The following is a 23,582-nucleotide window of genomic DNA, read 5'->3' on the forward strand; positions in this document are numbered from 1 at the left end:
CATTTTTGGTGTTGTTGGATGTCTTTCAATCCACTTGTTTGTTTTTTGGGGTTTGTTTCTTTGTACCTGAGAGAAATAAAAAAATATTATCTAAAAGAGTTTGCTCATTTAAAATATTAGGCTATATTTTTTATTTGATTGGAAAACGTTGATGTTTTTATTTTTAATTTTTTCAAATAGCATTATTTATTTTCTTTTTGCAAAAACACTTATGTATACGAAATGATGATGCTCTTTTCAAGGTTTTTTTCTTCTTTTATTAAGAGAAACTTAAGTATAACAAGGGGGAAAAAATGCATGAAAAAATCGAATTGGACTGTGTAGCCCTTTGAGACTTCTTGTCATTAGGGGCTATACAAATGAACATGACTTGACTTAAGAAAACACTTAAAATAAGGAGAGAATACTTTGATGGATATTTAACTTGCTAGGAATAGAGGGAAAAAAGCCTTTAAAAAGAAAGTCAAGTCAAGTCATGCTTAGTTGTGATGCCTTTTATCACAAAAAGTCTCAAAGGGCTATACACACCTCAGATTATTGCAAACCACAGACTACTATGACACCATCCCCTGATCTAAACCCTACATGAGGTCAAATAATACACAGATATTGTCAACATAAAATATAGGTTATTCATATGCTATAGAATAGAAGTGTGTTTTAAGCTTAGATTTAAACATTTCCACTGAGGTTGCAGATCGAATCTCAGGGGGAAGAGCATTCCACAGCACCGGGGCCAGAATGGAGAACGCTCTCGAACCTGCGGATCTCTTCTTGGCTCTTGGGATCACGAGTAGACCAGCGTTTTCAGAGCGAAGGCTCCGGACCGGACATAGTGGGAAATTATATCTGAAAGCTATGATTTTGTACACTACCAACAGAACCTTAAAATCACATCTTGAGCTAACAGGGAGCCAATGCGGGTTAGCTGAATCACATCTGGTTAGCTACTCCTCTTGCACTATCGGCACTATGGTAAAATACTATACGTAGCCATAATACAATACAACTTTTACTTATATCTGTACATTCAAGGAAACTGTGCGGGTCAGATGTATCGACATTTCGTTCTGTATACACGTGTACTAGAATGACAATAAAGTAGATCTGAATCTGAATCTGAATCTGAATCTGTAATGTGATCAAACTTTGTTGTCTTAGTTAAAAGCCTCGCTGCAGCATTTTGTACTGGCTGAAGGCTCTTGATTTTGGACTTAAGGAGACCGGAGAGTAGTGCATTACAGTCCTTGAGACGGGAGGTAACAAACGCGTGAATTGTAATCTCTGCATCCGACTGAGACAGCATAGGGCAAATTTTAGCAATGTTGCGAAGATGGAAGAAAGCTGTTCTGGTAATATTCTTAACGTGTGTTTGAAAGGACAGATCGGGTCAATTATGACACCTAAATTTTTGACTGAGTCACTCTGGGTGATATTACATTTGTCAATGTTCAGAGCAGTTTTTGAGAACAAGTCACGGCATTTAGATGGACCAATAACTAACATTTCGGTCTTTTCAGAGTTAAGGCGCAAGAAGTTTAGTGATCTCCATTCTTTTATCTCAGTGAGGCAGGCCTCCAAATTTCCACAGTTTAGTGTGGCAGATTCCTCCATAGGAAGATATAGTTGAGTGTCATCTGCATAGCAATGACAACTGATATTATACTTGTGAATAATATCACCTAATGGAAGCATGTTAATGCTGAAAAGAAGGGGGCCAAGTACTAAACCCTGCGGAACACCACAGGTCAGATGTCATTTCACCATATTTAACTGTTCTAATGGCCCTCTTCTGAGTCCTTTCTTTTTATTACATAACCTAGTTTACAAAAGCAGATTTGCCCAAAAGGGTGTGGGAAATCAAAGAACAGCGACATTATTGTCTGATAGCGACAATGATGTAAGAGACAAAACACCGAACAACAGTGCACTATAATAGTCAAAATAATGAAAGCAGTTGTCCAATATCAAAAACACAGTGAACACTCCATTTTTCTCATTTTGTTGAAGGTGGTGTGCGTAGTTTGAGGTGTCTTTAAAAAATTGAATGTTAAAAATTGTCCCCAATAATTATGTGTTCCCAATACCCAACTGAGTTCAAAGAGACCTATTGCTTTATTTTCTATCTGCTTTTATCTTACTTTTATCAGGCCTGTTCGGGATGGAACAAACCCTCAATAACATGAAAAAAGAAGCACTTTATTGGAGCACATCTAAGAAATGCAAATCATGTGTTACTCTGTTGCCATCTCCTATCTTAAAATCATGATTGCAGCTTCAAGTTTTCAAATTGCACTCCCACCTTCAAAACCGTAATGTGTAATATTTGACCACAAGATGGCACTGTGTTGTCTCGTACAAACCAGGGCCAGTAAAATACGGCACATCGTGGCAGCAGAATACTGGACAAACATGGTGCCGATTTAAGTGGGGATTCCAAGTTGTAAAAGAAAATACTGTACTTTTTGACCTGATTTTTATTTAAAAAAATACCATTGGTATGATAGTATTTTCACCAAGTATTCAAATCAATGTTGTTTTTTTACTGGATGAAAGGTTTTTTCTACCACTGTCGCTTTAAAAACATACAAATATAAATATAATTGAAAATAGTTGTCTTATTCTATGATGAAATCCTTTTGTTTTTTTAAATGCAAAACATGAATAATTCTTAAAAACTGCAAAATTATCTGCCAACATTTATTTTTCCTAAATGAATATTTAGTATTTAAAATATATTTCTCTTCTTTTTTTGTCAATGAAGTTTTATGATTTTTATGTAACACTGTCACGGTTGCCATGGAGCCCAATTGGCCCCGACCGTGTGGCGCCAGCTTTATTTAAGCTCAGTGCTCTCACTCTTCCTTTGTCGGTCTGTCAACGAACCTCTGCCCCGCAAGACGTGGGTTTTGACTAGGTCCTTTTTCCTGTTGGTATTTCCTGTCCGATATTGTTCCCGTTTATTTTGTCCTGTTCAATATCGGTTTCCAGTTTCGTTCCCGTCTATTTTTGTCCTGTTTATTTTTCTCTCCAGTTTTCGTTCCCGTCTAGTTTGTCCAGTTTAATTTCGATATCCTGTTTCATTATCAATCCTGTTCGTCCCGTCCTGTCCGGTATCAACCCCATCTGTCCGATATCTACTCGGGCAATTGGTATCGATCTGGTCGACCCCTGGCTTCCTATCGTTCCATTCCAGACTGCTGCCTAACGAGCATGACTCCCCATTTCCCGTAAAATAAAAAGCTTGTGTTAGAAACGTCACGCATTTGGGTCCTGATCCTGTTTCAGTTCATGACAAACACATTCATTGAAAACAAAATAAAAATGTTTATCATTCTATGCACGAGGCAAAGCAATTGAGATGACTTTATGAAGTTGTATCAATAAAGTTTATGGTCACTAGGCTCTGCAAATAGAAGATCTCCAAGAAGCAACATTGTAATTTTCCTTTCTTGTTTTTGGACTTTACTAACCAGCACTCTTTCAACAGTACCCTAAAGGGTCAAATGGGTTAATATCTTGGCTGCTGTGGACCTTTGAAACTTTAGTGTGAAAAAGCAAAAAGGATGTAGCAAATTCAACTGAGAAAAATTAAATGTGTTATACTGTTTTTCAATCAGGCAGACTAGTGTGCCGTGAGACTTTGTCTAGGGTCCCACAGGAAATTCCTTGATTTTATCTTTACCATTTAACATTCATCCATATCAGTAAGTGGCAGCAGATTACTATTTTTTGTTGTCTTAATATACTTATTATCTGCTCATGAGGTAGTATAGGGAATATATTTAATCACGTTTTTTGATGAATAGAATCAATTAATTCTTTTGCTGATTTTAAAGGGACAGTGTGTAATATATTTTGCCTCCTAGTGGTAAAAAAAACTTTCAGTTAAAAACTAAGCATTGGTTTGAATATTGGGCCAAAATACATGAACTATCATACCAATGTTCATTTTTAATTTTAAAAAAAAAAATCACAAAAATATTTGTATTTCTTTATCATGGTAGAATCCCTACTGTGTGTGTCTATAAATGTGTGTGTGTGTATGTATATATATATATATATATATATATATATATATATATATATATATATAGATAGATAGATAGATATAATGTGTGTGTGTGTGTGTGTTTGTGTGTACATATGTATATATATATATATATATATATATATATATATATATATATATATATATATATATATATATATATATATATATATATATATACAGGGTTGGGTAGGGTTACTTTAACTTGATTTCTTTCAAATACTTTTGGATTACTCCAATACCAAATATGCTAATAAAAGACAAAATAAACTACATATGAATAAAATTATGACTCACAACACGTGGTAAGCTTTCTCTCCTGGCTTTGATCTCCGGCAAAACTAACATAAAATGTGACAGAAACAAAATGAAAATAAATCCAAACAGCTTGCCAACATCATTCTTGCCATTCCATGTATTTCCGTTATTCCCCAAGCCTGCCCAAAATTTAGTAATTTTATTCATATTTAGTTTCTTTTGTCTTTTATTAGCATATTTGGTATTGGAGTAATCCAAAAGTAATTGAAAGTAATCAAGTTAAAGTAACCCTACCCAACCTTGTATATATATATATATATATATATATATATATATATATATATATATATATATATATATATATATATATAGCATAGTGTTTGACAAAAGTGTAAAAAACTTATTTTGCCATAGATGCCACATTAGCCCCAATGTGATCTTTAGTACCGGTATATTTTATTTTTTCAAATAATAATCCAGTAATGTAAAAAAAAACATTTAAAACATTCACCCAGTTTAGAATATATTTGGATGTATTCGTTTATTTATTATTTTATTCATTCTCACAAAAACAATTAAGCCTAACTTCACTTAATTAGCCGACAACTTTGCTCATTTTATTGATTTTTACAAAGGTTTCCATGTTATCTTGTCTGCTTTCCACTTATAAGAACAACAAAGACAAAAGTTATATATTTGCTAAATAATTTAGCTAATTTTAAGTGCTAAGAATTGTCTGAGCATCTTCCATGGGTGTCATTCAACACAACAGCGGCCTGGAAAACAACAACAAGAGAATTAAAAAAGACCAGAGAAAGATATGCAAACAAACTAAAGTGAGCGTCAATATCTTCCAGTAATACCGGTGACGAAGTCCCAAATGAATCAGTTACCACATAGGTCGTCATAAGACCTCCAGGCCACACCCACTTTTCCTGGGCTGGCCCACATGCAGTTAACATTTACAGTCAAGCATATGCTTCTGCTTGCACGACGGCGACGGGGATGGGGTGGCTTAATGTGATTGCTCACCCGCTATGGATGTTCAGCACGTTATTTTTGTGGGTGGTCGTCCGTTTGCAGCGTAGGGGCCCCTGGGATGCACGGGCCTGCTCCACGTCGCTTACTGGGAAGACTGCCATAGTCACAGGCGCCAATTCAGGTCAGATTTTTTTATCATCATGTGTGTGTGTGTGTGTGTGTGTGTGTGTGTGTGTGTGTGTGTGTGTATATATATATATATATATATATATATATATATAAAGTAAAAGTTAAAACAAATCCTTACATTCAGAACTATATATATATATATATATATATATATATATAATTTATATACTTTTTTTTTACTTCTACTTTGATAAACTTACTTTCCTAAAAAAAAATATTTCTAAAGTTTTTAAAGCAATAATTCATATAGCAGATAGCAGATATTGCTTTTTATCTTATGCCAAAATATTTAAAAATTTTGGTCTGAACAAAAATTCTAGCTTTTGATACGTAACAAATATAGTAAAATAACATATTGTTAGTAGTACATATTATCAATCATGTGATATTATAGACAAAAAAAATTCTCATTTGATCTGAAATGTAATTACAATTTTAGTTATTACAATTTAAATCTTTTTAATTGTATGAGTAAATGTATTTTTAAAATGATTTCTATTATTTTATTTATTATTATTATTACCACATTTTCATCAATTTTTTTTCCTTAATCGACCTGAAAATATATTGCAGTTGTAGTTATAACAAATATTTATATGATAGCTTTTCTGTTTTTAATAAATAGTAAATATAGTAAAACTAATTATTATCATTATATTATTTTGCATATCTATTTTACAATATTTTTCTTTTTGTTTTACTGTACTGGTTTTGTCTTGTTTTACAGCTCCACTTTGCTAAAATTATATTTTAAAATTTGAGAAAAAGCATAGGAAAAAAAGAGAAATATACTTTAATATCACTTTCCTTTTTATTACTGTATTTGGAGCTCACTTTTACAGAAACCCCTGTTTAAGAATTTAAGGGGGAGAATAGATATATATTTTGCATGCACTTTTAAAGTTATTTAATTTTAATTTTCATCTTATTTTAGTTTGTATTTACAGCTCCACTTTGCAAAACATCCAGTTTACGTTAAATTGAGGGGGAATATATACTAAAAAAAAATCAGTTCAGTGCTTTTGCAATTATATTTCCAAAGACAAATTCTGCAATGTTTCGCTGTGTACCTCAACAGTAGCTTACCTTATCTCTCCCACTCTTTATTCTTGTAGGGATCGGAAAGTTCATCGCTATGGACTTTGCCCGCCGGGGTGCCCGGGTCATTCTGGCTTGTCGAAGTGTGTCCCGAGGAATGGCGGCGGCCAAAGAAATCCGAATCCAAACGGGAAATTGTGACGTCCACGTGCGGCAAGTGGATCTTGCGTCCCTGGAATCGGTTCGAGAGTTTACCAAAAAAATTCTGGAGGAGGAGCGTGCCCTTCACATCCTCGTCAACAATGCTGCAGTGTCAGGTGGTGCCCTTCGCCGCAAAATTTGAGAGTCAATTTATATTCAAGGTGGTGTGCGTTGTTTGAAAGTTAGATATTCTCTCTATTATGTATGAGTACCTTTAAAAATGCCTCATTGAGTTTAAAGAAGCCACCAGGCCTATCTTGTTTATACCCTTTGCACTAGGGGTCAACCGATTATCGGGCGGGCCGATTATCTGCACCGATATTTGGGAATCTGACTGAGCAAGCAATTATTTAGGCTCAGATGCAGCCAAGCCCCTTTCTCCCTCTCTTCCCTCCTACTGTCTCAGATGCTACCCACCCTGGACAACTAACCTTGGGCAGAGCTACAGAAGCAGGAAGAAAACACTTAGTAAAGAGCGACAGCTCTGCTGACGCCTGAGTCCCAAGATGCCAGTGAGTCTAGACCGATGATAATAATGAGATTTTAAAAAGTCTGTGGTAGAAAAGCATGTGTGTGATTAATAAATAGCGTAAAAAGTGTAGTTAACTTGTTTTAGGGAAGCACGTTCCGGTGAATATTGATATATACACTATTAGCTCTTATCATAACATTAGTTCATCAATCAAGTGTGTGAGTTTTTGATTGGGAGAGAGCATAAAAAAGCACGCTAACGTGGAAAGCTGAGGGATTAGCTGTAACCATAACATTAGTTCGTCAATCTTGCTCTAAAACAGGAGAGCCCACACTTTTTCAATTTGCGATCTCAGTTGAAATTTTGATGCACTTTTTTTTAAGTTACTTTAAGTCATGTTGGTTATATTGACATGTTTATTTATTTATTGTAAAAAAATCCAAAGGTTATTTAAGTTTGTATGTACCTTTATTGGAGTTCTGCTAAGCCTACTTTTATTTCCTGCATTGTTAGTTTTGATTTAAGTTGTGTTGAAATTCAAATTTATTTACTGTAAAAGGTTTCAAAGAGCAATTAAAATTGTACTTGAAGCTATACGTATTCTTTGTTTCTCTTTGCATTATCCCAAAATTCTTACGACAATTTTTAGGCTTTTACAGAAAATTAATATCGGCTCCAAATATTGGTCATCGGCCTCCTCTTACTATAATAATTGGTATTGGTACCGGCCCTGAATAACCCATATCGGTCGATCCTTACTTTGCACGTGACGTCACATAGCATTCCCCGAAAGTATGAGCGCCATGACGTATAGCAAAAGCATCTGAGCTCACAGCAAATGAATAAGCAGTTGAGTTCAAAGAAATATAAATAACCGCAGACAGAAGAATATAACCACCACTTTTAACGATGGTGATTTCCTCCTGAGTGGTGGGCTCTTCAGACCGGCAAGGTTCTAAGCCCAATTTGGCATTTCATCATATCCTTTTTGAAGAATACGGCGATGGATATCTAAAACCAATCGGAGGGACAAGCATCTTCAAAGTACTCCAGGATTTGCCCAATCCCGGGTTACTAGTGAGCCCAAGAGCCAAGAAGAGATCCGCAGGTTCGAGAGTGTTCTCCATTTGGGCCCCGGGGCTGTGGAATGCTCTTCCCCCTGAGGTTCGATCTGCAACCTCAGTGGAACTGTTTAAATCTAGGCTTAAAACACACTTTTATTCTATAGCTTATGGATGACCTATATTTCCTGATGACAATGTCTGTGTATTGTTTGTTATTGCAACATCCATTGCAGCCTGGTCATCCTGGAAGGGGGATTACCTGATGTGCAGTCCCTTCTCAAGGTTTCTTCGTTTTCCTCATGTTGAGGTTTTTGAGTTTTTCCATGCCCTCATGCAGGTTTTGGATCAGGGGATGGTGTCATAATAGTCTGCGGTCTGCAATAATCTGTGGTCTTTGCAGCCCTTTGAGACTCTTAGTGATTAAGGGCTATATAAATAAACATGACTTGACTTGACTAGCCTGAAATGATAATAGTCAGAAAAGGCCTGTTTCAAGTACAATCCAAACGCCAACCCATACCCCCAAAAGATTAAAAGAGAAAAGTTTATTAGTACTTTAGGAGTGAGGTGACTGAGGCTGCGATCATGACTTTAAGCCAGGAGATGGCGGCAGAGGGGAGCAAAATTTCACGTTGCGAACACCACCTTTGACGGTCGTTTTAATCTGCAATATTGAGCCCTGATTTTTTTTTTATCTGCAGTTTACCTTTTTTTCTCCTGCGAAATTTCACAATCATTACCTTTAATTATTTGGGGTGATCCAAACAATTTTGTGTTTTCCATTAAAAAGGCAAATTTTCATTTATCAAACGAGTTGGCCAATGTGTGTGTTATTTTGCCCATATTATTCTCTTACTGTGGTTTTCCAGTCATATTTAGCTTTTTGTGTGACCCTCTGCCTTGAAGGCCAGTATTTCAGAGTCACCTCTTTACTGTAGATGTTGACACTGCTGTTTTGCGGGTACTATTCAACCAAGCTGTTAGTAAGGGACCTCTAAGAAGTCGATTTCTCAAACTATGGACTCTTATTCATTGACTTGAAAAGCGCTATATAAATGCAGACCATTTACCATTTTATGTACTTGTCCTATGTTTAGTTGTGCAGTGGGCCCTCCTACTTTTCTTTCTACTCTGAGCTGTTCTACGAAGTGATCAGTACTGCACACACCTTTGTTGGAGATCTTCAGTTTCTTGGCAATTTCTCACACAAATGTTCTCTTTTTCTGATCATTCTAAAAGTTTTATGACACCCACAAGTGTGATGCTTCAGATACTTGCCTGGCCCAAAGGAAGGTCAGTTGTACAGACGATCTCCGACTTACGAACGAGATAGGTTCCAAACGATCGTAAGTTAAATTTGTTCGTAAGTTGCTTTAGTGTTATATTTTGTAAGTTTAAGGTTTAAATAGGTATTTTTAAGGCTTCTCTAACTAACTTGTATTGTTTTATACTAAAAAAATAAACATTTCATGAAATAATATGCTCTATAAAGTTAAATAAAGTTTAGTTTAACTTACTTTTGGAAGATGCGCTTCAAGAGGTCCTCCTCCATGGTAAAAAGTGGCCGAAAAAAAGCGTTCCGACAATTTTCTCAACCGCTTCAAGCTTTCTTAGTCCACTTTCATTTCAAAAGAAACGGCTCGCCTCTTCTAAACACTTTACACGAACCATATTGAATGAATCCACGAGATATTAAACAATAAAAACGTCAAAGTTCTAAGCACTAGAGATTCAGCACTGTATGTTTACACACGAATTAGGAAGCAGAAGCTGGATTTCTTCTTCGGGGTGGATGCTGGGTGACCTCTCACAGCGCCACACGGCGGAAAGAAGCACTTCAGCAATGTCCTGTACTCGGGGAAAAAGGTGCACACAACACAAAATCTAACTTACAGCAATGCCCAGATATTTTTCGACATCCCAAAAAAACGTTTGTAACTACCGTTTTGCGTTAGTCGAATGGTCATAAGTAGGGGAGCGTCTGTATTCCTTGTCGAACCAGCTACATCATTGCATAAGGGTTTTATAAACATAGATTAGCCTCCAAACACAATTAGCAAACACAGTGTACTGTTAGAACTCTGGAATGCTGGTTGCTGGAAATGGGCCTTGCAGCTCAAATTGTGAGTTACAACCATAACAATGTATGGGGTGTATTTCTGATGAGTTCAACATTATCTTTAAAAAAATGGGATTTTCCTTCAAAATATCTAGAGTTTAAGCTCTTTACTCCAATGAGAGTGTTCTCAGAACCACCATCCTTTGAGATTCATCATTTCCAGTACAATTATGTCACATTGATGGTTAATAATAAAGGTGGAAAAGTTTTGGGGGGGGGAGAATGAGCAATGACTAATTTTTCTGCTTTCCTTTTATAGGTTTACCCAGGGAGATTACAAAAGATGGGTTTGATGTTTCATTTGCAACCAATCACTTGGGGCCGTTCCTTCTAACCAACCAGCTGCTTGGTAGGATTACTGAATTTGTGTTTGTGTCGGAAATTTCAATTGCCAAGTCATAAATGGGAATGTCACGTAAAGCCATGAAAACCACGTGAAACACTAATACACTTCAAAAACATCAACTAAAAATCATTGTAATGTGGTTTTTTTTAAATCCGTGTAAATCCGGTTTTATTAGTATTTTGGTGTAAAATATGAAAGATAATATCTAAATAGATTTTTGTACATGTTTTATAGTATAGCAAGAAAAATATTCATGAATGAATGAATGAAAACTTTATTTTAAACATTAAAATAAGAACAGAACAAAAACAATAACTCAACAACAAAATAATGGTACATAATATGTTCGAAAAGGGGTAGTAAGAAGCAGATGCTTATATTCCCTACCCTTTCATCTTCCCTATTAAATACACCAATGATAATAACATCAATAGTAATAATATTAATAATAACAGTATATAACAATAGCAACAATAAAAACAAAGTTAACCATAGTTCTAGACGCACTATTCCCAATCTCTCGTATTACTCATACCCCATTTTCTTCATCTCTGTATTCCGCCAGTAATGTTGAACATTGTTTGAGCTCGTCTTGTAAATTGTTCCAAAGTTTGACTCCACACACAGACACACACATACTTCTCCTGGTGATTCTCATCTTTGGGATTATGAATTTACTACAGCCCCTTAAATTATAATTTCCCTCTTTCCAAATTAATAATTTATGGACATTTTCTGGCACTATGTTTTTGTTGACCTTGAATAGCAGTTGTGCAGTGAAATATCTTACTAAATCATCCAATTTTAATAATTTGGACTGCAGGAATAAAATATGAGTATGATCTCGATATCCTACCCTGTGTATGGTTCTAATTGTAAGTTTCTGGAGGATAAAAAGGGGCTGTAGTGAACTTTTGTAATTATTGCCTCAGACTTCTGCACAATATGTTTAGTATTGCAGAACTAGAGAATAATACAATAAATACAAGGGATCCCAGTTCGAATCCTGGCTCGTCCGTGTTACATGTCGAAGTGTCCTTGGGTAAGACACTGAACTCCTAATACCCCCAATAAGCAGGTTAGCGCTTTACATGGCTGCAAGGCCGCTATTGGGAAATGTGGAGCACATTGTAAAGCGCTTTGGGAAGTCATTGACTTGAAAAGCGCTATAGAAATGCAGATCATTTCATTTTCATTTTTTATACAATGCATTATAGTTTAAAAGGAATTTGCCTTGATTAATTATTGAAATGTTTTTAGATACTTTTGTTTGTATGTGTCTGCTGTGTGTTTTCCAGCTTAATTTATTGTCTATTATGACCCCTAAAAAAGAGATTCTGAGATGGAAGACAGCAAATAACTTTTACAGACTACATAATTTACTACATTAATATGTAATAACAATAGTTTAAAAACAAAATAAATCCTCCTCAGAGTGAGCAAAAACATCCCTAATGTGTAAAAATATTCGCAATTTAAGAATTATTTTACTTATAATATTTTCATAAAATATAATAAAAATGGCAAATATTTAAATGGATTATGTATTTTAATATTTTAAAATATGAGTAAAAATGGGAAAATGTTTTGAAAACTAAATTTATCAAAATTATCCAATATTCTATATGGTGGATAATTTTAGTAATTTGGAACATAATATTATTATTCGATTAAAATCAGTTAAGATATATATACTTAAAACAACTTAAAATGAGCAAAATATGTTATATGATAGAATTTTCTATGGATTGTTTATTTTACTGTTTTAAAATAAAAACCTAAAATAACAACAAAAAATAATTTATATGAAATTACCCAAATTATCCTCCATCCTTCATTGCGGATAATTTTACTAGATTATTTATTCCATTGCTTTACAATACAAAGTAAAAACAGTAAGAATGGGGGAAATAATTAAAATCTGATATGACATTTAATTTAGCTAATTTTACAGATTATGTTTTGTATTAAAATACACAGTAAAATAATTGGAAAATAAATCAACCTCCCTAAAAATTAGCATATTTATCTGAAATACAAATTATTTTGTTTATTCTAAAAAGTATTTTAATATGTCAAAATAAAAACTAAACATAGTAACAAACTGAAAGGGACTTAGAATAAACAGAATATATCATTCGGCATATAATCTTAATTAGCTCATTTTGTAGAATATTCATTTCATCATAGAATATTACAAAGTAATGTCACGACCAGAACGGAATCAGGACCCAATTACGTAACATTTCCTACAAGTTTTATTGAAAGAAAGAGGAAAGGCTGCGCCCACGATTCGGTGCTCGCTGGACGCGGGAAGCAAGTCGCTCTCGCAATCAGATTGTGATCTGAATATGGAAGTGGTTCTTCCGTAGCGAGCGATGGCGGTGTCAGGGACGGAAAAACAGGTCGATAGCCGGGACAGGAAGGCAAAAACGTGGTCGGGGTCAGAAACGGGTCGTAAACCGGGACCGGAGAGCAGACGTGGTCAGGAACAAAAACGAGTCGTAAGCCGGTACGGGAGAGCAGACGTGGACAGACGGGGTATCAGGAACGGACAGGTGGAAAAATGGGAGCATAAACGGGTCAGGCGGGAGTCAGGGTCAAAAAGGCTTGCCTTGTATCAACAGAGGTTCGCAGATAGACTGAAAACAGGAGAGTGACAGGACTGGATTTAAATAGGGACAGCGAGCCAATCAGATAGCCCGCAGTGGCTGGCGCCCAATGAGCGGGCACAGGTGATTCCAATCTGTAATCATGACAAAAATTAACAAAACGTTTTAGTCCTTAAAATGAGCAACATTTTCAGATATACAAGTTGACAGATAGTTCTTCTTATTTGAAGGATTATTTATCCTATTTGTATTATTTATTAAATATAGCAAACTCAACCAAAAGAAAACGAGCAAAAACCTGTCACTCAATAAGCCAACTTGTTTTAATTAGGGCATTGGTTCCCAAAGTCAACCTGGGACTTAATCCCCAGTGAGTCGTACAAAAAGATCCCGGACCACCAACCTCAACCCTGTATAGCAAGGGATAAGTATGCAGCAGTGCACATGAACGACAGCGTAGAGTAGTTTTATTAATTCCTCTTACCTTTAATGACCAGTCTTTTCTTGTACTTCAGCTCTTTAATAGAGTTCAAATCAAAGTCAAGTCCACTCTGGCCTCTTGTGCCACGCGTCTTCTCTCTCTATTATGTTTGCTCAAAAAAAATCGTTAACAAACTTCCGATACAATCCCTTGTTTCTTTCAGATCTGATGAAAAGTTCGTCCCCAGCACGTATTGTCACCATCACTTCGGTCAACCACAAAAAGGGCGAAGTGGACTTCTCTCATTTCCGTGGGGAAAATCTCACATATAACATGGATCGAGTATACAACCACACCAAGTTGCATAACATCATCTGCACCAACGAGTTGGCGCGACGGCTTCAAGGAACGGGTAGGGTAAAAAAAAACTCCGTAATACAATACTTCCCCCGGGATACAGCTACCCCGCCTTACGATAGTGTCCGTTTACATTGTAGAATAAGATGTTTTTGGCATTTCTTAATGGGATCACTATGCGGGATAAAAAATAAACTATTTTATACATATATTAAATGCCGATTTACTATTGGTTTGCGTCACAGCCACATGAAAATGCCCATATGCTATTGGCTGAACTCCCTCCGACAATATGTTTTTTTCTTTATTCAGTTCAGAATATTGTGTGCTTTGTAAAGACTATCCAAGTTAGCAATACAATACTGGATTTATGTACTGGATTTATTTGCGATGGGTTCTAAAACTTGCATTAATGCTAAAAGCAGAAGTAAAGAAGATCCTCTATTTCTCTTTTTTTTTGTTAGGATTTCCTTGTGACAAACTTCAATTTATGTGTTATGTATTTTGGGTGCGGACCCGAACGCAGACGCACAAGCTGAATCTTTAGAGAAGACGCATTTTCACATGAATTTTGATATTTATATTTTCTTTTTTTAACAATTCTAGTCCACCAAAAAGAATAATTATTATTTTTCCTGACGAAAAAATGTTTTTTAAATTTCATTTTGCATATCGGTAATTATGAAACATATTTTTGGTGTCATTGAAAATGCGGCAAAAATCATTGACCTGATAATACCTACATAATTCATGTCATTGTTGTAAAGGAGTTTTATTTTTTTAGAAGGTGCTCTGCACATGGGAGGAGGGGAGCAATCGAGAAAAAACAGAGTCTGTGAAAACTCACGACTAGCAAAGTGCACTAAGTACAGATTCGATCGACAGGTAAAAACAAGTTGAGAGGCAATCTCAAGCAGGAACATTTAAATGACAAGCAACGATCTAACAGCTTGTGCTGTCAGCACTGTCCTTAAAAACTCATCCCCTGATTAGGGTCAGGTACGGGTGATGATGAGTAGGTGTGGGGTCTTCCAGTCAGTCTGCCTGTTGGTGCCCACTGGAGGACAGTGGTGTCCTTGATCTTAAATGTTAGGTTCCGAAGGTTTGCAGTGATGGTAAAGGTCGATTAAGAAGATAACTATGGAAACAAAGCTTGCAATTATCAAGAAATAATAAGAGGGCGAACAAATAGCTACCCTTGCTAAGTTGCATGGCCTTAATCAATCCACAATCGGAACTATTATTAAGATTTTACAGGCTATAAAAGCAACAATGTTATTTGAGAGCATGACAATCCTCGCAAGTAATAGTTTTAAAATCAGTTTTAATTTTATTCCGCTGTCTGTTCCCCCCACTGCATCCACCCACTAACTCCATCTTACCAGTTCAAGTCAGGTATCCCGGGGGTTTACTTTACTGTAAATTGGCTAATAAAATCTTAGTGCATGTTCTTTAGGTGTCACGGCCAACTCTGTTCACCCCGGCATTGTCATGACGGGAATGGTGAGGCATTATCCCTTCAGGATTCGCTTTATCTTCAATCTCATTGGGTGCTTCTTTTTTAAGGTGAATGCAATGTTAATTTGGTGACACTAATGTTGAAAAGAAGCAGTTGAATTAAATAACTTTTGTATAGTTCTGAAATCTGTTTCAAGGTGCCAAATTCACACATTTTTATGTAGTTTTCTTTTTTTTCTTCTTTTTTGATGAAATATATATATATATATATATATATATATATATATATATATATATATATATATATATATATATATATATATATAATCTTTAGTCATATAATAATATTGATATATTTTATCATTATCTATATTCTATTATAGTACCTGTATTGTTATATTAGAATTCTACAAAATATATAATTTAATTTAGAGTTATGCATTTGCATTTTTAAGCCTATTAAAACGTAAATTGCACATTTCCTTAGACTAAAATAAGAAAAATAATTATTCAAATGAGTTTAATTTCCTGATACAGTATACCCTAAGTAATGGATTTTCTTATTTTAATTTCTATATTATTTTCTATTACATTAAAACAACATATAAATGTCTGGTGTCAGCTATTATTATTAAATATGTATATATATGTAGGCTTGTGTGTATATGTATGTATGTGTGTATGTTTATATATATATATATATATATATATATATATATATATATATATATATATATATATATATATATATATATATAGATAGATAGATAGATAGATGTGTGTGTGTGTTTATAAATGTACTGTATGTGATTTCCTTCATTATACGGAATATTTTTATTAATTTCTGTTGAGATATAGTTATATAAGAATAAGTAATAATAAAAACCAAGTCCAAAAAAATGTTATAGATTATAATGTTACTCATGTCTTGTTCTTGCACATGTCGACTGCACTACGTTTAATGCTCAAATTGCACAATGTCCCATTTCCTGTTTCATGCTGACTATTTTTGCACTATGATGACTTTGCACCAAATGCAATATTGCACAACCGTTACGATACCAACGTTATCACGACAACCCTGTACGTAACATCCCACATGCCGACATTTCTTGTGTAAATACCATGTAAATTATAACTATAGCCTTATCCCCCTTGTCTTATAACATTATCTTCTCTGTTCCTTTATCTTCTTGCTCATACCTCACTATGAATGTGTAAAACTGGAGTGTCATGCCCAATTTCGTTGTCACAATATGTTAGCCCATTTGTAACAATGACAATAAAGGTATATTCTATTCTATTCTATTCTATTTTACCATCCCACTAATGCGCAAAGTAAAAATAGTAAAAAGGATATGTAAAAAAAAAATACTTAAAATGAGCAAATTGATGATATGTAATTTTGCTATTTTTATAGATTGTAAATGTTGGATTAATAATAATAATAATAATAATAATAATTTCCTTGTATTGTCATTCTGTGTAACAATGTACACAGAACGAAATGTCGATTGCACCTGACCCGTTGTAGCGAGCCGATGCAGCCGCAGCCAACAGAGGGCGCCGCCGACCACTTTTTAAGTCTTAGGAATGACTCGGCCGGGGCGCGAACCCGAACACAAAATGAAAGAAATCATACATACATTATATATATATATATATATATATATATATATATATATATATATATATAATACAATACAGTTCTGCAGACTACAAAGTGACAAAAATAGCATACAAACACTAATGATTGATTTCACGATTTATGAGTCTTTCTGCTTTGTATTTTTTTATGAAACTGTTGACCTGAAAATGGGAAATTCGAGTTGTTTATGTATTATAAAAGGGAGCTAAAGCTTCATTAAACCTCTGCAAAGACAATCTGGTGCTGTATATTTTATATATTTTAATATTGTATTTTTCGTATCGCTTAAACCAGGGCGTCCATGACTTTTAGTTTAAGTAAAGGAACATTTTGGTTGGGTTTCCTCAATATTTGAATAATGGCAGTCAGCAAACATAGCTCAAGTGGTTGCTTTGCAAGTGGCCCCTGGCTTTGGCGACATCCAGTGGAGATATTGAAAACTGCAAGTCATTGTATATCTTCTCTCAGCATTGTTTCGAGGGCCACATTTGGTCATAATTTTGACACATGTGATACTGTATTAAGTCATTGTTCATGTTCTCAGTCGGCCGAGGAGGGAGCAAATAGCGCCATCTACTGCGCTGTGTCGGAGGAAGCGGAAGGAATCAGCGGCAAATATTTTGACAGCGACTGTTCTATTGTGCTCCCTTCCCCCTTGGCCCGAGATGTGGCCTTGGCCCAAAAGGACTTTGAGATTTGTGAAAAACTCACCTCCAAATTATGAAGCAGAAAAAAGTTCCTCCTGATAAAGAAAAGCTCCACTTGCATGCATTTTCCCTTGTTTAAAGGGACAGTGTGTAACATTGGACCACTAGTCCAACTGAAAATGAGTGCTACAACACACAAGTCAAGTCGTGTTTATTTGTATAGCCCTTTATCACAAGACGTCTCAAAGGGCTACACGGATCACATACCACCATTACACCATCCCCTGATGTAAAACCGTTATGGGGCAAGGAAAAACTCAAAAAGCTCAGCATAAGGAAAACAAAGACTCTCTTCAACAACTGACTGATTTATTGAAATATGCACACATAAATATCAGAGCATTTTATCTTGAATGAGGGCGAATTTTCTGCTTCTCTGCTGGATGCTACTTCGCTGTAAAAACAAAGCAAATGCAGTAAATTACAACTTTTTATTTCTCCTATATTTCTCTCTTTTCTTTTCTTTTTTTACGATATTTACACCGGATTAAAACAGTTTTACCCCGTCTGCAGAAAATGTCTCCTTCATTTTTTTCTAATATTTTTCTTATTATCATATATATATATATATATATATATATATATATATATATATATATATATATATATATATATATATCCTGTATTTTACACAATTTTACCATTTGTACTTATCATCTATCCATTATCTGCACCGCTTATCCTCAGTAGGGTCGCGGGGGTGCTGGAGCCCATCCCAACTATCTTCAGGTGGGCAAGGGACACCCTGAACTGGTTGCCAGCCAGTGGTAGGGCACACAGAGACAAGACAACTCACTCGCCCGGAGGAAACCCACGCAAGCACGGGGATAACATGCAAACTCCACACATGAGGTTCGATCTCATGACCTCAGATCTGTTCAGCACATGCGCTAACCACTGCGCCGCCGTGCTGCCTAAGAATTGAATTCATGACCCCTGGTTTACAAGACCAGTGCTCTAACCACTGAGCTACAAGGTCTCATCATTTGTACTAATTTCTTATCCTAAAAAAAGAGTTTTTTGAAAAGATCAACTCTTCGCAATTCTGCAGATTACAGTATTGGTAAATCTTATATTTACACTATTATTATAACATTTTTAACACGTTTTTGTTTTTATGTAATATCATCATTGTTACAGTATAGAGGGCGAGAGAGAGAAAGATAAATGAATAAAGAGGGAGAGCGAGAGAGAGAGAGAGAGTGAGAGAGATATAAAAGAGAAAGAGGGATAAAGAGTGAAAGAGAGAGAAAAAATGGGATAAAGCAGAAAGAAACAAATAGAAAGAGGGAAAGAAAGGAAAAAGAATGAGAGAGAGAAAGCTAGACAGATAAAAAGAGAGAGAAAGAAGGAAAGGATGGGAGAAAGAAAGAGAGCGAGAGAACAAAATAGAGAGGAGTAAAATAGAGATAAAAGAGAGTAAAATAAATAGATAAAAAGAGAAAGGAGAAGAAAGACTAAAAGAGAGAAAAGGGGATCAGAGAAAGGGGGGAAGAGAGCTAAAAAGAATAAGATAGAGGGATAGAAAGAGATAGGGGAGAAAGACAGGAAGAGAGAAATGAGAGAGTAAGGGGCAGAAAGACAGAGAGAAAAGAAAGGACAGAGAAAGAGAAACAAAGAGAAACAAATAGAAATTGAGAGAGAGTGAGAAACAGAGAGAGAAAGGCAGTAAAATGAGAGACCAAAAAACAAATAGAAGAAAGAGAAAAAATAAAAATAGAAGCAGAGAGAGAGAGAGAGAGAGTGAATAGGATAAAGCAGAAAGAAACAAAAAGAAAGAGAAAGAAACAAAAAAGAATGAGAGAGAGAAAGGTAGACAGATTAAAAGAGAGTGAGAAAGAAAGAGTATGGGAGAAAGAAATAGAGCAAGGGAGCAAAAGAGAGAGGAGTGAAATAGAGATATAAAAAAGAGTAAGATAAATAGATAGAAAGAGAAAGGAGGAGGAAGGCTAAAAGAGAGAAAAGAGAGAGGGGGACAGAGAAAGGGGGGAAGAGAGCTAGAAATAAGATAGAGGGATAGAAAGAGATAGGGGTGAAAGACAGGAAGAGAGAAATGAGAGAGTAAGGGGCAGAAAGACAGAAAAGAAAGAAAAACAACAAAGAGAAAGAAATAGATATACAGAGAGAGAGACCTATATATAATTTCTTATTAGTTTACTGTGTTATGTGAATTATTTTTCGTATAGTGGTAAGATGTATTGAGTTTGAATTTAATTGCTCTATTTTTATTCATCTTACTATACATTAGTTTCGAAACTAGCAAAATTAGATATACAGTACATGTTTTTTCTTATTTAAATGAAAGAAAATTAAAAGAACAGCGTGTAGTATTTGGAGTCATCTAGTGGTACAAAAAAACATTGATTGGAATAATTGGCATAAATACATGATACTGATTTTAGTGTTTATATATATTCAGAAAATTGAAGAAATTTTTATTTCTCTTACATAACATAATCCATACCTAGAAGTTACCGCCATGTTTGTCTGTCAGCTTGCTGTGCTTGTTTGGTCCTGGATTTTGTTTGTATTAGACAATACAGTGCCATCTAGGGTTGGAGTATTACGCAATGTGCCTTTAAAATCAGAATTACTGTCCACCAATAAAGTAATACTTTTCCCCCTTTTTGATGTACCGTACATTTGTTTTCCTAGCAGTGTTGTTTTTGTCACCTTTCTGTTGTTCATCCACAATTTCATGGATGAGCTCCTCCAGCACCGGAGCCACGTGGTCCAGTTGTTTGGGGGAAAGACGCACTGTGATGTCCACCATTTTGTCCTATGTCAACACATACAAAATGACAAATATTTTATCGTACAACAGAATGGCAGTGTAGAAAGGCGTGTTACTGGATTTCCGCCGTGCTCGGCTTGAGGAGGCTGCTGGATAGCAACTTCTTCAAACTGTCCGTCCTCCGACCGAGGCTCCATGTCCTTTTTTCCCTCTCGCTCCTGGACAGTAAACAATACTCAAAACATTAGGGACATTTTTCCATTACTTACTAATTGATGTTTGTTTTTTGTTTTGTTTTTAATAAAACAATATAGGATACTGTCATGCACGGGTCAGAACCTATGGCTGTCATGATTATTGATGTGACTCAGCTGTACCCGCTCATTTGGCACCAACTGCCGCGGGTTCTGATTGGCTCCCTGTCACTATTTGATCCCAGTCCTGTCAATCCCCTGGTGTCAGCCCGTCTGCGAACCTCAGTTAACACTAGGAAAACCTTTTTCGACCCTGACTCCTACCTGTCCCGTTTTTTGCTCCCTTCTGTTACCCGGACTTCGACCCGTATTTGATCCAGTTTCGTTCCCATCTAGTTTGTCCTGTTTATTTTGATATCATGTTTTGATATCTATCCTGTCAGTCCCATCCTCTCCGGTATTAACCCCATCTGTCCGATATCTGCTCAGGGTAATTGGTTTCGATCTCGTTGGCCTCTGGCTTCCTATCATTCCACGCCAGACTGCTGCCTAACGTGCATGACTCCCCATTTCCCGTAAAATAAAAGGCTTGTGTGAGAAATGTCACGCATTTGGGTCCTGATTCTGTTCCGGTTGTTGACTGATATATTTGTGGATATGGGACACAGGCTCTGGTATTGTTCTTATTTAATATTTTTTTTAGCAAATCATCTAACGTCACACAGAGAAATGAAATGTGCTGAAAAATGAGCTTTTGTCTGGAAAGCGGATTTGGATGTTTTGTTAGATTTTGCCTTAAAAAATATGATATGCCTTCCTTCAAAAAAAAATCACGATATTTTGCTATAATGGTTTTTTGGGTCAAAAAGGTTCGCAACCTCTGCTGTAACCCATTGCTACTTTGTGCTTCATACTTTGCGACCTCCGTGCATCTCGGGTTGAAAAATATTCCTAGATCCATTACCTCTGGTCGACTATAGGTGAGAGCAGGGGCCTGCAGCTATTTTATTGTTGCTGAACCTGGCAGCTCTTTTATGTGGTTCTGTTCACCAAAAAGCAAACTGCACTCATGCAATCTCGATCCATTATCCCAAATCCCCTAATGCTGAGACGAGTAACGTCAGAGCACGCCTATGTGTAGTTTGGCAACTCTTTTTTGCCATTGTTTCTACCTAAAATAATTGCACTTCTGTGACCGTAATCCTTTATCCCTATACCATTTTACTGTGAGCTCGCTTTTGTCAGGTTTGGCGGCTTTTTTGCTATTATTTCTGCCTAAAATAAATTGCGCTCCTGCAGCCGCAATCACTTTTCCTCAATCCAATTTTGCTGCGAGTGGGGACCACTGGTGTTGGTAGGCATGCTTCTCTGGCCCACTTGAAATGAACAGCACTGCTTTGTCTGCAATCCATTATCCCTGGTCGACTATTGCTGAGAGCAGGGGCCAGCAGAGCGCTTTTTCTTCTGTTCAGGCCGCTGAACGGTGACATTGTGTCCCACCTAAAATTAACTGTTTTGGCTGAGATCCATTATTCCCTGTCAACTATTACTAAGAGCGAGGGCCAAGAGAGCAAATGTATGTCAGGTCTGGTTGCTTTTTTCCCGTTCTTTCCAACTGTATGTTTCATTAATCTTATTTATTTATTTTTTAAAGTGTTTTTTCTTGTTATGTAAATGACCAAAATTAATTGTACTTTTTTAATAACAATTTAATGTATTATTTTTACAATTCTTGATACTAAAAAGAATATTATTTTTCTTATTTTGTGAGGAAAATATATTTCAAATAAATATAAATAATTTGAAAACAAATGGTGTTTGCCTTTTTTGATTATTTTTTATTAAAATTTTCTAAAAAAAATATATATAATTTAAAATAACATAACACCATTTTTTAAGTAAGAGGACAACTGCAGTTTTTCTTATATTCTCACATAAAAACTCTATTACATGGAGAACAATAGATGCCACAGAGAAAAATGCAATCAAAGGACAGTTGAGGTTATTTCTTGACTTTGTTCTATCTTACTTTCATGAGCATCATCTCCTTCGGACTGAAGAAAGTGATATGTCCATTTGTTCTTTCAATTAGCGCCGCCACCAGGCACGCCAGCACCATGCACGCAACCACCGCTCCACGCATGCTTTTTTCAATCTGTGCTGGGGAAAAAAAATGGAAAGAATAATAATTTTCAAAGATATATAATAAGACAGCTGCAGAGCAGCCTCAGCTAATGGCAAGGAACACTAAATACATGTTGAATGTTTGAAGTGGCTGCTATCAGCATCAATTTCAAAGATCATATAAGTTGCAATAACATCGGTATCGACTCTATATCGATAACTGGTATCAATACTCATTACTCAGTCCCTTTGCAAGAATTCCAGTTAGAGAATTGAAGTAAAAAGCGCAAAATAATTATTTTTCAAGTATTTTTTTAAAAATTGCTCCATTGGAAATTAATTTAGCTCATTTTTAATGTTTTTATTTTACTCATTATTTTGACAGAAAAATATATTTGTAAACTGTATAATTTGCAAAAGATACTTTGTAATTTTCTATAATTATTATTTGTTCTATGGGTCCCCAAAATTTAGTGTTATCGAGGTTGAAATCGTAAATCGACGACAAATATATAATATAAATCTATATATTCATTTTTTTTTTTCTGCATCAAATTATTGTTGGTAATATACCGATTAAAGGGATAACCACAAACCTGTCTTTTTTT

The 23,582-nt window shown here is 35.5% G+C and overlaps 2 protein-coding genes across 2 annotated transcripts; one reads left to right on the forward strand and one right to left on the reverse strand.

Annotated features, from left to right (window-relative positions):
• The first annotated feature begins 5,260 nt into the window (after nucleotides 1–5,260).
• LOC148363881 (retinol dehydrogenase 11) lies at nucleotides 5,261–18,433 on the forward strand. Its single transcript, XM_088337976.1, has 6 exons — nucleotides 5,261–5,471; nucleotides 6,595–6,834; nucleotides 10,633–10,722; nucleotides 13,976–14,164; nucleotides 15,566–15,675; nucleotides 17,760–18,433. Exons 1-6 carry the CDS (start codon nucleotides 5,315–5,317, stop codon nucleotides 17,937–17,939), a joined length of 966 nt encoding a protein of 321 aa, XP_088194102.1. The 5' UTR covers nucleotides 5,261–5,314; the 3' UTR covers nucleotides 17,940–18,433.
• A 488-nt stretch (nucleotides 18,434–18,921) lies between these two features.
• On the reverse strand, nucleotides 18,922–22,993 carry mlnl (motilin-like). Its single transcript, XM_088337329.1, has 4 exons — nucleotides 22,880–22,993; nucleotides 20,773–20,874; nucleotides 20,596–20,701; nucleotides 18,922–18,926 (listed from the first exon to the last, which is right to left on the reverse strand). The coding sequence occupies exons 1-4, from the start codon at nucleotides 22,991–22,993 to the stop codon at nucleotides 18,922–18,924; spliced, it is 327 nt and encodes a 108-aa protein (XP_088193455.1).
• Between the last annotated feature and the right edge of the window lie 589 nt (nucleotides 22,994–23,582).

This window comes from Urocampus carinirostris, chromosome 6, assembly GCF_059441175.1.
Source record: "Urocampus carinirostris isolate Australia breed hairy pipefish chromosome 6, RoL_Ucar_1.0, whole genome shotgun sequence".
Taxonomy (NCBI): Eukaryota; Metazoa; Chordata; class Actinopteri; order Syngnathiformes; family Syngnathidae; genus Urocampus; species Urocampus carinirostris.

Bases quoted from the DNA above. Each gene is read 5' to 3' on its own strand.
- mlnl (XM_088337329.1), bottom strand. From the start codon at position 22,993: ATGCGTGGAGCGGTGGTTGCGTGCATGGTGCTGGCGTGCCTGGTGGCG. The intron at 20,875-22,879 runs GTAAGATAGAAC...TTTACTGTCCAG, and splicing joins AGGAGATGATGCTCATGAAA to GAGCGAGAGGGAAAAAAGGA. The intron at 20,702-20,772 runs GTAACACGCCTT...GTGTTGACATAG, and splicing joins CCGAGCACGGCGGAAATCCA to GACAAAATGGTGGACATCAC.
- LOC148363881 (XM_088337976.1), top strand. From the start codon at position 5,315: ATGGGGTGGCTTAATGTGATTGCTCACCCGCTATGGATGTTCAGCACG. The intron at 6,835-10,632 runs GTGGTGCCCTTC...TTCCTTTTATAG, and splicing joins CAACAATGCTGCAGTGTCAG to GTTTACCCAGGGAGATTACA. The intron at 10,723-13,975 runs GTAGGATTACTG...TGTTTCTTTCAG, and splicing joins TCTAACCAACCAGCTGCTTG to ATCTGATGAAAAGTTCGTCC.